The 15,300-nt window shown below is 40.9% G+C and overlaps 1 protein-coding gene across 1 annotated transcript in view; it reads left to right on the forward strand.

Annotated features, from left to right (window-relative positions):
- Window positions 1-15,300, forward strand: part of itga8 (integrin, alpha 8) — a 270,386-nt gene that overhangs the window by 7,032 nt on the left and 248,054 nt on the right. Inside the window, exons 5-6 of the mRNA XM_072253739.1 lie at window positions 6,109-6,170; window positions 7,408-7,453. Of these exons, the coding sequence (XP_072109840.1) occupies window positions 6,109-6,170; window positions 7,408-7,453 (108 nt within the window). The remainder of the gene's footprint in view (window positions 1-6,108; window positions 6,171-7,407; window positions 7,454-15,300) is intronic.

Here is a 15,300-nt window from a genome sequence, read left to right on the forward strand (position 1 = left end):
CCAATTCATTAAGACAATTCGAAAATACATTACTTAAAGAAAAATTACACAATGCAGATTGCAGTGAGCGTAATTCGGAAGAGGTATATTTATAAGTTTTGCAAGCAGCCTGCAATATGTCACTGTGGTTCACTGCCAGCATCTTGATGGACTGGGCTGTCTTCAAGGGCTCATCAGAGAATCTGAATGAATATATCGCGGTTGTCACAGACTTTATTAAAACAGTCATGGATGAGTGTATCCACACAAAATCATTCAGAGTCTTCCTCACCCAGAAGTCCTGGATAAACCACGAGATCTGCAATCTGCTGGGGGCCCGTTCAGTCGCATTCAGGCCTCATGAACCAGCAAGATACAAGTGGTCCAGGTACGATCCCCTGAAAGCCATCTAACACATGAAGTGGCAGTTCCGGACCGAACATGGGTCACTGGAGGATGCTCGACAGCTATGCCAGGGCTTGAATGATATTAACTCTTACAAAAAGAAACCAAACAGCATAGGTGTCATCAGAGCTTTGCCCCCAGATGTGCTCAGTGCCTACAATGCTTGGTTTTGACAGTCAAAGTATGGATAAATCTCCATGAACTCCCACAGTCGACAATGACCCTGTAATTTCGATCCCTGAGTCTTACATGAGAGCATCCTTCAGGAGGGTGACGCTACGAAAACAATTAGCCCAGTTGGGGTATCTGGCCGAGTACTAAAGACCTGTGCTGATTAATTGAATGGAGTGTTCGCCGATATCTTTAACCTCTCACTCAGGCAGTCTGATGTATTCACTGGGTTCAAGCAGGATGTGCTATCCTGCCTCAGTGACTGTCGTCCAGTAGCACTGCGATGAAGTGCTTTGAGAGGTGGGTGATGAAACATATCAACTCCCGCCTGAGAAGTGACTTGGATCCATTTCAGTTGTCCTACTGGCATAACAGGCCCACAGCAGATGCCATTTCATTGGCTCTTCACACAACCCTCAAACCTCTGAACATTGAAGAAGCATACGTCAGAATGTACTTTATCGACTGCAGCTTGGCATGCAACAATACCGTCCCCTCAAAACTAATCAGTAAGTTTCAAGTCCTTGTCCTCAATACCTCCTTCAGCAATTGGATCCTCAGTTTCCTAACTTGCAGACCCCAGTCAGTCAGTTCAGATTGACGACAACATCTGCTCCACAGTCTCCATCAGAACAAGTGCACCACAAGGCTGTGTGCTTAACACCCCAGTCTACTTACTTCATACTTGTGACTGAGGCTAAGCACAGCTCCAATGTCAGATTTAAGTTTGCTGATGACATCACTGTCCTAGGCTGAATCAAAGGTGGTGATGAATCAGCACATAGGAGGGAGATTGAAAATTGGGTTGAGTGTTGCCGCAACAACAACTTATCACTCAACCGCAGCAAGACCAAGGAGCTGATTATTGACTTCAGGAGGAGGAATCCAGAGATCCCTGAGCCAGTCCTGGTTGGGGGATCAGAAGTGGAGAAGGTTTGCAACTTTAAATTCCATGGTGTTATCATTTCAGAAGACCTGTCTAGAACAGCACATAAGTGCCATTGTGAAGAAAGCCTCTACTTCCTTAGATGTTTGCAAAGATTTGGCATGTGATCCAATACTTTGATGAACTTCTATAGATGTGTGGTGGAGAACATGTATGATTGTGTTGTGCCCTGGAGTATGGAAACACTGATGATCCTGAATGGAAAAAAAACCCAGGAAAAGTAGTGGACACTGCCCAGTCCATCAGGGGTAAAGCCCTCCCTTACAACTGAACACATCTACACAGCGCACTGTCACAGGAAAGCAACATTCTTTATCGTGGACCCCCACCACCCAGGCCATGCTCTCTTCTCACTGCTGCCATCCGGAAGAAGGTACAGGAGGTTCAGGACCCACACCACCTGGTTCAGGAACTGTTATTACCCCTCAATCATCAGGTTCTTGAACCAGAGGGGATAATTTCACTCAACTTCTCCTGCCCCATCACTGAACTTTTCGCACAAACTATGAGCTCGCTTTCAAGGACTCTTCAACTCATGTTCTCTATATTTATTGCTTGCTTGCTTGCTTATTTATTTATTTATCTATCTGTCTTTCATATTTGCACAGTTTGTTGTTGTTGTTTGCACAATGATTGTTTGTCCATCTTGTAGGGTACGGTCTTTCATTGTTTCTATTGTGTTTCTTGGATTTACTGTGTATGCCTGCAAGAAAACAAATCTCAGTTGTATATGGTGATGTATATGTACTTTGATAGTAAATTAACTTTGAACTTTGAGTATTTTCCAGCTGAAAATTCCTCTGCAATTTAACTGTATGGTCCACCAGACATTTTCAGAATGGTTACATCATAAAAGAAGCTATTCTGCCCATCAAGTCTACAAGGTCTTTATGCAAGAATTCAGCTAGTTTCATTTTATTGTCCTCTTCCTTTCAAATACTTACCCATCCTCCTTTTGACTGTCACCGTCAGGCTGGTCCCAGCCCCCTACCTCCCTACAAGTGATATTTTGAACCAGTTGGATCCTCACTTCTCCTCTCTTACTTCTACCAGTCACCTTCGTTCTATGCCCTCTGGTTCTTTCCTCTCTCTCTATAGCTTGGATGATTTTAATACCTCTATCCAATCCCCTCATAAGCTCATCTGTTCTAAAAAAGTATAACCTCGGCTTCTCCTCCCTGCCCCTGTAACAGATGTTCTTCATTCCTGAAATCATTTTACTATAGTTCTTTTGTTTCTCATCTCACCTATAGTAGGTGGCTAGAAACAGACTCGCTTATGGCTGAGCCAGTGATGCATAATGGCTCCCTATCTCCCTATCTCTGTAGGTAGCTCCATGTAAAACGTAAGATCTCTGGTGCTTTTTGATTCAATTCTGAACTGTTTTGCCACTTTCAACAAAGCATGCATGCTTACACACACACGCACACACACACACACACACACACACACACACACCCACCCACCCACCCCAGTTCCTGTGTCTCTCCTTATTCTTCCTGCTAAAATGTTACTCTGTGCATTCCTACATTTATTTGGTCATATGCTTGTATGTTCCACCAACCCACCTGTGTCCTTGGAATTCACTTTATGTTTTGAGTTGCCTGTAATTTTCCATCCATTAGTCCACACTCTACACATACTAATTCTGTCCTTTTCACCCCATGAACTACAGCCTTAACAATGCCTAATGTACAGCTTTTAATCAGTTACTACTATTTTACCTTTCAACCCTTCCCCCTCTATTGACTGTCTCATATCTGGTAATAGTTAGCATCCAAGTTTGTCCTATTATATAGTCAAGTCTCTTTTGTTGTGCAGCATGGTAACATCATATGGTTAATTACTTCAATCTCGTTTAATACGCTCACGTCCTTGCATCATAAAACCTTAACACTTTGTGCTTTCTCTTGGTATGATCCTTTCTAAAACCACACTATTTCTTTCAGTAGATGTCAGTAAATATCTCACTCAATACTTTATATTCAGTAGATATCTTGCTCAATACTTTATACACCTCCCTTTCAATGCTACATCCTGATATCCACCCTCCTTCCAAATTGGTTTAACCCCTCCACTAAGAATATAGCAAACCTCCAGGCAAGGAGTTTAGTCCTGGCTTAGCTGAGATGTAGGCTGTCTGCTCTGCAGTAAACCCAATCATCTCAAAGCTGGTCCTAATGCCCTTTAAACTTTGCAGTTTTATTCCTTGCACCATCTTTCCAGTCATACATTAATCCGCAAAACCCTGTTTCTTATAGACGTATACACGAGAAAATCTGCAGATGCTGGAAATTCAAGCAGCACACACAAAATGCTGTTGGAACACGGCAGGCCAGGCAGCATCTATAGGAAGAAGCACAGTCGATATTTTGAGACCCTGCCTTCCACATCCTTAAAAAAATCTTGCAAAATGTTCCTACCTACATCATTGGTACTGATATGTACCACAGACTCTTTCTTATTCCCCTCCGCAGAAGAACCTGCACCTTCTCAGTGTTAACCTATACCTTAGCAGCACATGGGAATTACCCTTACAAGTTGTGGAAGCACTGTCTTTTATTCCCAACCTGGGAATCAACTAGACTCTTTGCTGAGAAATACCAGAGCTTGTTTGATGAAGTTAAGATGTTAATCAAAGATGCTTCTTGGAGATCCAACACATCCAGATGAAGGGTCTCCACTGCAAATGTCAACTGTCCATTTCCATCCAGAAACATTGTTTATCATGCTAATTTCTTATAGTGCTTGTAGTGTTGTATCGGATTCCAGCTTCAGCAATCTACAGTGACCAGACTGTGATGAATCTCTGGCTATTCAAAGAATTGAAGCTATTCCAAGCATATGCCGTCTGTTATCTGCTTAGAGATAACAGATAGTAGTTTAAGATTCAAGGGTCTCCACACTATGAGCTTGTATTTAAATTAATACAGGATGCACTACCTAGTATTTAATAGTGGATGATAGGTGGAGGGGGAGGTAGTGTTGAGGAAGCAGGGAGTCTGCAGAAGGACTTGGACAGATTAGGAGAATGGGCAAAGAAGTGGCAGATGGAGTACAGTGTCGGGAAGTGCATGGTCATGCACTTTGCTAGAAGGAATACATATTTTATAAAGGGGAGGGAATTCAGAAATGTGTGTTGCTCTGGATTTCCACCGTCAGCAGCATCTCTTATATTCAGAGACCAGAGGTGCAAAGGGACTTGGAAGTCCCAGCGCAGGATTTTCTAAAGGTTAACTTGTTGGTTGAGTCAGTAGTAAGCAAGACAAATACAACGTTAGCATTAATTTTGAGAGGACTAGAGTATAAAAGCGATCTAGGATGTAATGTTGAAACTTCATAAGATATTGGTCAGACTGCACTTGGAGTATTGTGAGAACTTTAGGGGCCTCTTATCTATGAAAGGATGTTTAGCATTGGAGAAGGTCCAGAGGAGATTTAGGAGAATCTCAGGAATGAAAGGGTTGTCATATTAGGAGCATTTGAATGGGTCTGGGCATGCGCTTGTTGGAGTTTTAAAGAATGAGGGGATATCTCATTGAAATTTACTGAATTGCAGAGAGAGTGGAAATGGAAAGGATGTTTCCAATAGTGGGAGAGTCTGGGACCAAAGAGTACAACCTCAGAATAGATGGACATCCCTATAGAACAAAGATGAGGAGAAATTCCTTTAGCTAGAGGGTGTTAAATACAGAAACATAGAAACATAGAAAACCTACAGCACAGTACAGGCCCTTAAGTCCACAATGCTGTGCCAAACATGTATTAGAAATTACCCAGGGTCACCCATAGCCTTCTATTTTTCGAAGCTCCATGTACCTTTCCAGGAGTCTGTTAAAAGACCCTATCGTACCCATCTCCACTACTGTCGCCGGCAGCCCATTCCACACCCTCACCACCCTCTGTGTAAAAAAAACTTGCCCCTGACATCTCCTCTGTGCCTACTTCCAAGCACCTTAAGAGTGTGCCCTCTCGTGCTAGCCATTTCAGCCCTGGGAAAAAGCCTCTGACTATCCACACGATCAATGCCTCTCATCATCTTATATACCTCTGTGTGGAATTCCTAGTCACAGATGACTTTGGAGTCATTGGGTATACTTAAGGCGGAGGTTGACATGTTCTTTATTGGTAAATGCATCGAAGGTTACGGGGAGAAGGCAGGAGAATGGGGTTGAGAGGAAAAATAAATCAGCCATGGTTGAATGGCAGTGCAGATTTGATGGGCCAAGGGCCAAATTCCACTCCTGTCAATTATGGTCTTATGATGTAATTTTTAAGCTCCAGGAAAGTGCAACTAAATAGTTTGAATCAGGTCTAATTGACTCTCATCAGACATTTTTCTGCCAGAACATCATTGGAAGGAAATCTGTTGTGGAGATGAGAGTTCAGTTTAAAAGTATCTTACATATATTGTACCATTCTCTCAGCTGAATCAGATAGCATAGTGTTTGAACCAAAACATCTGTAAAAATAGAATCGTATAATAGTTTGTTTATATCCCTTAAAAGTGATCTTTTTTTAAAAAAATGGCTAATGTCGATTATTTGGGCAGTAGGTTAAAAGAATTTGCAATTTATGGAAATAATGTGTGTTTTATGTCTTTGCAGATCAGTCAGATCCCGAGGGTCAAGGGTCTTGTCAAGCAGGATTTAGTCTTGAATTTACCCAGGTAATCTTGATATTTATTGTATTTATATGGTGCTTTACTGTAAAAAAAATTCAATTGATTTTATAAATGATGTACAATTTGTATATGAAAAGAGAAGGAAAGAGATTCCAAATACACATTTCTGGTTCTGTGTAACATAAAGTGGAACACGGCAAGTGTCTGTACTGAGAGAGGGATGAAGTAATTTTAATTTTTGTTGTCTAGTTGTACAATAGTAAAACTGTAACAATGAAACAATACTTAGCTTAATTACAGAAAGGAAGCATTAAGTAATAAGGCATTGTTCCATAGATATTGCTGAGAGCAGACTTTTTGTATTAGCACACATCACTTCAGGAATGTGCTGTAATTTAAGTATGTAGCACATGAATAGCATCACAGCACTAGTATTGCCTCTACGGAATAAATTGATTGGCAATTGATTCATATCTGAATACATTCTGTTTGCTAAAATATGATGAATTTAGCATAATAATGCTGGTTTAAATTGAACCTGAACCTACTTTTGGTAAGTATACCTATAAACCCTCATGTTAGTCTTAAAACACACACAAAATGGTAATATGCAGTCTTAAAAACAACTTACACCATATTGGTGAGGGCAAATGCAATTTGAGACACTTCCTATTCCATTTCATTATTCTAGTGTGTCAGAGAATGCATCTCTAGAATGAAGACCTATTTTGTGTACTTTGGAGATAAATATATTAAACCAGGGCTTCCCAATCTGGGGTCCATGGACCCATTGGTTAAAGATAGGAGTCTATGGTATAAAGAAAGTTTGGGAACCCCTGCATTAAACTGAGGATAAAACAAAGGTCTAAAAGAATTGTGGATGTGCACCTGTCCATAGAGTTGGAAGTAAATAGATGGAAATGAAATCTCATGCTGCACATTTCTAGTCTCCATGAAATGGAATGTCCAGCCAATCAAATAATTAAAAAATAATTCATTAACTCTGATACCCTGTTTTGGATCTAGTTAATTTACAGCTCCCTAGCATTTTGCTAGTATAGTCTTCCATGTATCTTTTGCAGAAAGCCACCAATATAATTAGAAAAAAAATGATGCTGTTTATTAAAAGAAGTAAACTTGCCAAATTTTAACATGTCAGGAATTTTGCTGATTTCTCTGTAAATGATGACATGCCTATGTGTGGTTTCTTACATCTTATGTTTCCTTTATCAGTTAGACGTCATGACTTTGCAAAGCAATTCTGATTGATCTTTTTTTTTAGGATGGGAACATTGTGCTGGGAGGACCAGGAAGCTTTTACTGGCAAGGTAAATAACTGACTTTTTCTTCCGTTGGGGAACGAACACAGTTTTGTGTATGACAGACAGAGCAACGATTCTATTGTTGAATTGCAAAGCTATCATGAGCTTAGCACAGTTGTCAGACTTCCAGATTTTAATGTTCTTAAAGAGAAAATGAGAACATCCATCGATGTGAACAATTCTGCTTAAAGATTTCTTTTAAACTTTACCCTTGATACAGGAGGTGTGTCCAATAGCTTGTATGTTTCCTATGATGCAGGCAAAAATTGATTATACTGATCTGAAGTTGGACCCACAGCAAAGTTAATGGTGACTCTGTATGTGCTGTTTGACTGCGATACAGTACAAATCTCAGTCAAATCAGACCTCAAATGAAAAGAGAGAACAATTTTACGAGTGATTTTGGCAGCATGTGTGAGTTTATTTTTTGTTTGGCAGAACGACACTGGAGTGGAAATAGTTTTGATATCACATTTGTACCCGGCTGTGTTTTTCTGTGGTGGAATTGGTAACTGGGGAATGAGAATAGTCCAGTCTCAGTTCTGCAATAAGATTAATTTCTGAATCAGAAATCTAGTCTTTGAAAAAACTTGATGTAATGTAAAGTGAATATTAACATAGAAACAGTATTCTTACTGATATGAGGTGGTCATACTGCCTTATATTAGATAAACTAAATGCAAATATGAACAGCTATTACATCTTAATAATGAGGTACACAAGTGGAATATAATTGCACGCCTAATGGTGGTAAACAAAGATGGAAAACGGAAAAGTAAACATTTACAAAAGGTAATCGCCTAAAATGTACTTAGTTTTAGCTGGCAGTTACTTAAAGAACCACTGGCAAGGTGCTCTTTACAGATCAGCTTGACTCTCAGTTACCCACTGATAGACTACAGCATGTAAGCCAGAGAAAAGCAGGAGGTCAAGTGCTGGCATCAATTTTAATAAAAAGATATGCGCGAGTAGGTGGATCACACACACAAGAGGAAATCTGCAGACGCTGGAAATCCAAGCAACATACACACAATGCTGGAGGAACTCAGCAGGCTGGGCAGCATCTATGGAAATGAGTACGGTTGACGTTTTGGGCTGAGACCTTTCAGCAGGACTGGAGAAAAAGTGATGAGGAGTCAGAGTTAGAAGGTGGGGGGAGGGGGTGGGGGGATGGGAGGAAGAATAACAAGGTGATACTGTGACCTATCACCTTGTGGTTCTTCCTCCCCTCCCCCACCTTCTAACCCTGACTCCTCATCTTTTTTTCCTATCCTGAAGAAGGGTCTGGGCCTGCAATGTCGACTGTAATCCTTTCTATAGATGCTGCCTGGCCTGCTGAGTTCCTCCAGCATTGTGTGTGGGTGTGTTGTTGGGAGTAGGTGTTTTTGCCTTTAACTTAATATTATTGACTGGAAGCTCACTTGGACCAGTCAGATAAATAGCAGGTCAGAGACAGGGTATCCTGCAGCAGTCGATCATCTCCTGACATCCCAAAGCCTTTCCACCACCTACAATGCACAGCTCACAAGTGTGATGGGGCACTCTGAACTTGCATGAATGAGTGCCATATCATCCAGAACAAGCAGTACGGTTGACTGGTACACCATCAACCAACATCCATTGCCTCCATCATCAGTGCACATGTGGCTTCAGTGGATACTGACTGCAAAAAGCACTGCAGTTTCTCACCACGGTAGTCTGGCAATACCTCCCTAACCTGGAACCTCCACAGGCAAGAAGGACAAAGGCAGTAAGTGCCTGGGAACCACCAGGTTTAGCCCCCAAGTCACATTTAATCCTGGCACGGAAAATATTTTGCTGGCCTTTCATTGTTGATGGGTATAAAACCCTGACGTCTCTGCTAAATTGCAGTGGGAATACCTTCACCAGAAAGTGACTCACCACTAGTGACAAATAGGGAGGGGCAACGTATGCAAGTGACACTCAGAATCTGAAAATAATTTAAGAAGCTAGCGGGTTTAGGTCTCAACACTTGGGTTTTGTCCCCAGATTTCCAGTTACTGCATTGTAACAGGAAAGCCTCGAGCATGTTTAGGTCCATGGAAGATAGGACACTAAAGGGTTAAAGTGGTGTCATAACCATTGAACATCTGACATTTACCGAAGTGTGAGAGATGAAAATCTGTCCAGAATGTGCCTCGGTTGTTATTTTCTCCATGCAATTAAGTTCTTTCACTGGGCGTTCCGATAGTTTATTACTGATTCTCAGTTAACTGATGGGCAGGGCCGCTGGATTGTCTGTGAGGGGCACTGTCTGATTGTCTGTGAGAGGCACTGTCGGATTGGGTACCCATTCATCAAGCACACCTTTGAAATGACAATTGTCTCGTCTGACAGAAATGTAGGCCCGGGAGGGAACTGCTACCTGATCTCACCAGGCATCATTGTGACAAGAGGTCTAGGCGAGAATGGTAAGGAGCCAGGTGCTGGAATATCCGAGACTGGAATTGAGACATGATTTTGAGACTGAGACAAGAACAGGGCTCTTGACCAGATGCTAGATGACAACCTAATGAGACTAGATGAGAATCCAAACAAGAAAGAAATCCTAAGTGTGATCGCAGACTGAACTAAAGTTGAGCTGATAATTGAGCCCCGAACCTGAGTTCAGGTGCTCTTTAAGTATCAAAATCTTGGTGCCAAAACATGGGCTCCAATTAGCGGACTGGGCCGGAATCTTTAAAAGGTCCAGGCCAGCTGTCCATATTCTGGAGAATCAGAGCATCTAAACCCCAGAGGCTGACGTGGTCAGGTGCATACCATAACAATCCTAACTGGAAAGCTCAAGGAATAATGCCAATGGGCAGATACAAACTAAGTGTGGAAAATGAAATGAATAGGATATAAAGAGACAGGTGATTTGCCATTACCCAATAATTGCTTTGCTAAGATTAATTTAAACCCCTTTTAATCAAATATTGGATTTTCAAAAAAAAAGAATGTGTTGTAATAACAGCAAAAAAGTTGTATCTTAAGATAATTGTAATAGGAATCAAACAATAACATCGTAGGAAAGCTGTAGAATTGATATGTTAATAGCTCAGTATGAAATATTACATTTAATACTGTGCATTTACTTGAAGTCCTGATCTCACCAGCCATCCTTGTGAGATGCCTGCAAGCTTGAAAAGAATTTTGTTTTACAACCCCAATCTAATGGTTGTCTGAAGTGGATCTAATGTCTTGATCATTTTTGGTATTTAATTTGGACCTCTCTTCTTAAATATATACAGCACTCTAAATAACAAATAATTTCCACCACAGTTTACTTTACGTTAAGCCAGTTTAAATAAGTAAAGTTTCCATGTAAATCAAGATTTTAAAGTTCAGCATATTTAGTACAATCTGTATGCTTTCTGAACAGTCTCACTTCTTTTTTCCTTTTATTTGAAAACAGCCCAAAGAAGAAACAGTGATGATTTAGCGTAAGTTAGTACATCTCCCTTGTGTGAAATGGATGGCCGGGGAACTGGAAATCACATTGAATTTACTGTTCAAGGTCAGACAGAATCCAGGGATGTTTCAGTCTGCTCAGTAGAGAATTCCTTTAAACTGCATTTCAGCATTTGCTTTGTTATTGATCTTGCTTCCTTCCTGTGTTTCTCAAATGCCTCCACCAGCCCTCCTCATCCCCCACTGCCCTATTCATGTAAACATGGCTGCTGCTTTCTCGGATAGCATCAACTGTCCATGTCTGAGTTGAGACAGTGAGCTGTTTTTTTTTCCTGGAGGATGTAATTTAGCTACTCTCAGTCTTCCACATGTGCATTTTTTTTTTCAGTCAGAGCTGCAGAACAGCAAACACAAAAGAGAATTGTGATTGATTGTCTTCCCCAGGAGTGTTCCTCCTGACTCTTTGTTCAGCCCCAGGGTTGCTACCGGCTGTCACTCAATTTCCTTCTCTGATCACTGCCTCCTCTCAGCATGGTCATCTTCCTCCATATTATTTATCAATCTTTTACCATTCCCTATCATGACTTGGTCATCTTCTTCCACATTATTTATTTCCCATTCTTGCTGACATCCTTCTTTCTCCAAACTTTTTTCACACATGAGGCATCTATCTACATATATTAATCCCATTTATCAGCAGTTAATCATAGCTACTCTGCCTTGGCTCATCCAGTTGCTTAACTGTTGTGAGTGCACCTGCCTCTATCACCTTTCTAACCTCACTGTGGGTTGAAAAGATCTTTTCCTCAGGTACCTGCTGACTTCTTATTTAAAACCTATGCCCTCTGCCATGGAGTAAAGTTTATTACTCCCTATCCTATCTATACCTCTCATAATTGTATATATCTGCACCCCAACTGGATCTCACACCCAGTCTCAACGTCTTCTGTCCCAAGGAAATCAAACCCAGCCTGTCTAATCTCTCTTCTTAGCAACACACACACACACCCAAAATGCTGGAGGAACTCAGCAGGCCAAGTCAGCTTCTATGGAAAAGAGTGAACAGTCGACGTTTCGGGCCGAAACCTTTCTTCAGGACTGTCCTGAAGAAGGGTCTTGGCCAAAAATGTCGACTGTTGGCTCTTTTCCATAGATGCTGCCTGACCTGCTGAGTTCCTCCAGCATTTTGTGTGTTGCTTTGGATTTTCAGCATCTGCAGATTTTCTCGTGTATGTGGTATCTCATCCTAACTGAAGCAATTGATCCCAGGCAACCTCCAAGTATAACAAACATGAGAAAACCTGGATGCTGGAAATCCAAAGTAATACACACAAACACCAAAGGAACAACACACACAGAACGGGATGAAGGGTCTCAGCCCAAGACGTCGACTGTTTACTTTTTTTCCATAGATGCTGCCTGGCCTGCTGAATTCCTCCAGCATTTGGTGTGTATTATAACATCCGAGTTTATCTCCACTCACCCTCTCCAGTGCAATCATTTATTTCCTACAGTGTGGCAGCCAGAACTCCACATAACATCTGTAACTGACAGGGTTAATCTAAAACTCTGGAGAAATGGTATCGGTTTTTGTTTACTGTACTTCCCATAATTTTTCTGCCTAAGTTAAGGTAGACGTCTTGAAGAAATTCACCTCTTTTCTGTTAGGCTTGTGTTATAAGTAAAATAACCTTTAAATAATCATATTGAATAGAATAAAGTTCAGTCAAAACTTTGTAAATTGGTAACAGTGCATTATTAATCTATTCCTAAAACTGTTTACGAACAGGTACTTGTAAAACAGCCAAGATTCTCAAAATGCTCCATAACTGTCCTCTATCAATTTAATACAAATTAAAGCAGATTTAGCCCTGTTATACATAACAATTTAATGTTGTCCTCAAACTTTTCATTTGCACCAGTGCAATAGATAAACTTTCTAAATTAAATTAGAGTACTTTCTAAAGGACCAACCTGTAATTTAGTGAAATCTGTAACTACAGTTTGTGATTAGTACCTTGTAATTATTGTTTTGATAGTGATATAAGTTTGTGGTTAGACAAATGAACCAAGGTTGATAGAGTCCAAGAGATTAAGTTAATTCTGCCACATATGTCAAAAGTAAACAAATGAAGCACAAAACCTTCTTTGTGTACAATATTGAGCTATTAAAAAACTTGTTTCTTGTCTTCTTGATCAGTGTGAAGTCATTATACTTAAGATTGCTCATTTTGGACCAAGTGATAGCTTATCAGTACTGATACAGGATAAGCACATTACTTACTGCCCGTTATGCCACTGGCACTTAGGGCAGCAGTGACGGTCCTCCATCTCTGCCTGTCTTCTTCATTGGTGTTTCCATTTCATTTTGTTTTTACCAGTCAGGCTTATTAGCCCTAAGCTGAACCTCCGAACCTGGAGGACCAGTGAACCACTCTTAGTCTGGCCTCTGCCCTTCGACCTGTTTGGCATGGGTGACCCTACCAGGAGTCAAAGGACAAGGCCTTGTCTCCAGCCTATATAACTCTCTGGGTCATTGAGTTACCCAAGCTTCCAAACCCCACAGCAAGCCTGTGGTCCTCTTGGAGGGGATAAACACATAGTCAATATTTATTTCATAAATATTTTGAATAGATTCACATTATTTAGTTTAAAATGATCACTTGTTTTGACGAAAAGATTCTGGGAACTAGTCAATAATCATGCTCTTCAAAAGGTTGGAATTACATATAGCAGAAAAAAAGTTAATGGGATCTCTTGTGATGAGCAAAGTCTTTGCTCTGTGCAGTACTTTCCATTCTTTTAATCCTAAGGAATGCCCAATGAATTAAATGAATACTGTGTAATAAATTCTGACTTTGACAATAACTTCCAGATCCTGTGTGAGAATTAAAGAAAATTATTTTTGTTGGATGTAATTTGCCCTTACAGCATAGAATGGAATACCTTTTTAGGTTCTTGACCTATATGGGCACAATCCTTCATCATTTAAGGAATTGCCGATGGAACGCGTCATCACCAAATGTTTGCCAATTAATAGCATTGTCAATCTTTCAATTTGCTGATGATGGAGACAGCATTTTTTGAAGGAAAATTGTCAGATAGGATTATCCCTCCCTTTGAGGACAAGATCCAGCAGTGAAATTGTCCTCGTGGTCATTGTGTCCAGTTCTGGTCACCTCACTATAGGAAGGATGTGGAAGCATTGGAAAGGGTACAGAGGAGATTTACCAGGATGCTGCCTGGTTTAGGGAGTATGCATTATGATCAGAGATTAAGGGAGCTAGGGCTTTACTCTTTGGAGAGAAGGAGGATGAGAGGAGACATGATACAGGTATACAAGTTATTAAGAGGAATAGATAGAGTGGATAGCCAGCGCCTCTTCCCCAGCGCACCACTGCTCAATACAAGAGGACATGGCTTTAAGGTAAGGGGTGGGAAGTTCAAGGGGGATATTAGAGGAAGGTTTTTTACTCAGAGAGTGGTTGGTGCATGGAATGCACTGCCTGAGTCAGTGGTGGAGGCAGATACATTAGTGAAGTTTAAGAGACTACTAGACAGATATATGGAGGAATTTAAGCTGGGGGGTTATATGGGAGGCAGGGTTTGAGGGTCGGCACAACATTGTAGGCCGAAGGGCCTCTACTGCACTATTCTATCTATAACAGAGATGCCAACAGAATTGTAACTGTACTGGAACAGGCTGGCTCAATGACCAGAAAATGTCTTCAGCATCTCAGCCAGGATTCTCTCTGCTCGCTCCCACCCCAAACTGTTTGTGGACGATCTTGTAAGCCATTTCCTGACAGCACTTTGAATGTGTACAGTGAAGGCTTGATAATTAAGTTAATGATCTGATAATTCCCCAACGAATTGACCTGTCAATTCACAGGCACAAGTTCAGATCTCATCATAACAGCTGTGTTACTAATCTGGAATTTTAAAACAAACAATATAGCCTAAGTAATGAAAATGACAAAACCTACCAGATTGTTGTTCAAAATCCATCTGGTTCACTAATGTCTTCCAGAGGAGGAAATCTGATGTTATAACCAAGTCTGCCCATTTGCTTCTGCACATCCATATCAAGATGGTTGACTTTGCAATAGCTAGAAAACTGCTCAGTGGCCTTGCAGCCGCAAAGGTTATTCATAACAAAGTTCTTTTGGAAACCAACTTTTTGGAAAGTCCTCTTTATGAACATCTGGGACTGGTGCCTGAATAGGGAGAGTTGTCCCACAAAATAATCAAGAAACTTCTGTTGTGTAAAAACAGACACCCTCCCACCATCACCATTGACCAGATGTGGAACCATGGTTACATCAGACAACGGTCTGGGAACAGCATAGTGAATGATTCACATCCAAACTCTCCAAATACTTTCCAGTATCTACAGATTACAAGTCAGGAGCATGATGGAATATTCTCAGATGAATGCA

The sequence above is a fragment of the Mobula birostris genome, chromosome 3 (genome assembly GCF_030028105.1).
Source record: "Mobula birostris isolate sMobBir1 chromosome 3, sMobBir1.hap1, whole genome shotgun sequence".
NCBI lineage: Eukaryota > Metazoa > Chordata > Chondrichthyes > Myliobatiformes > Myliobatidae > Mobula > Mobula birostris.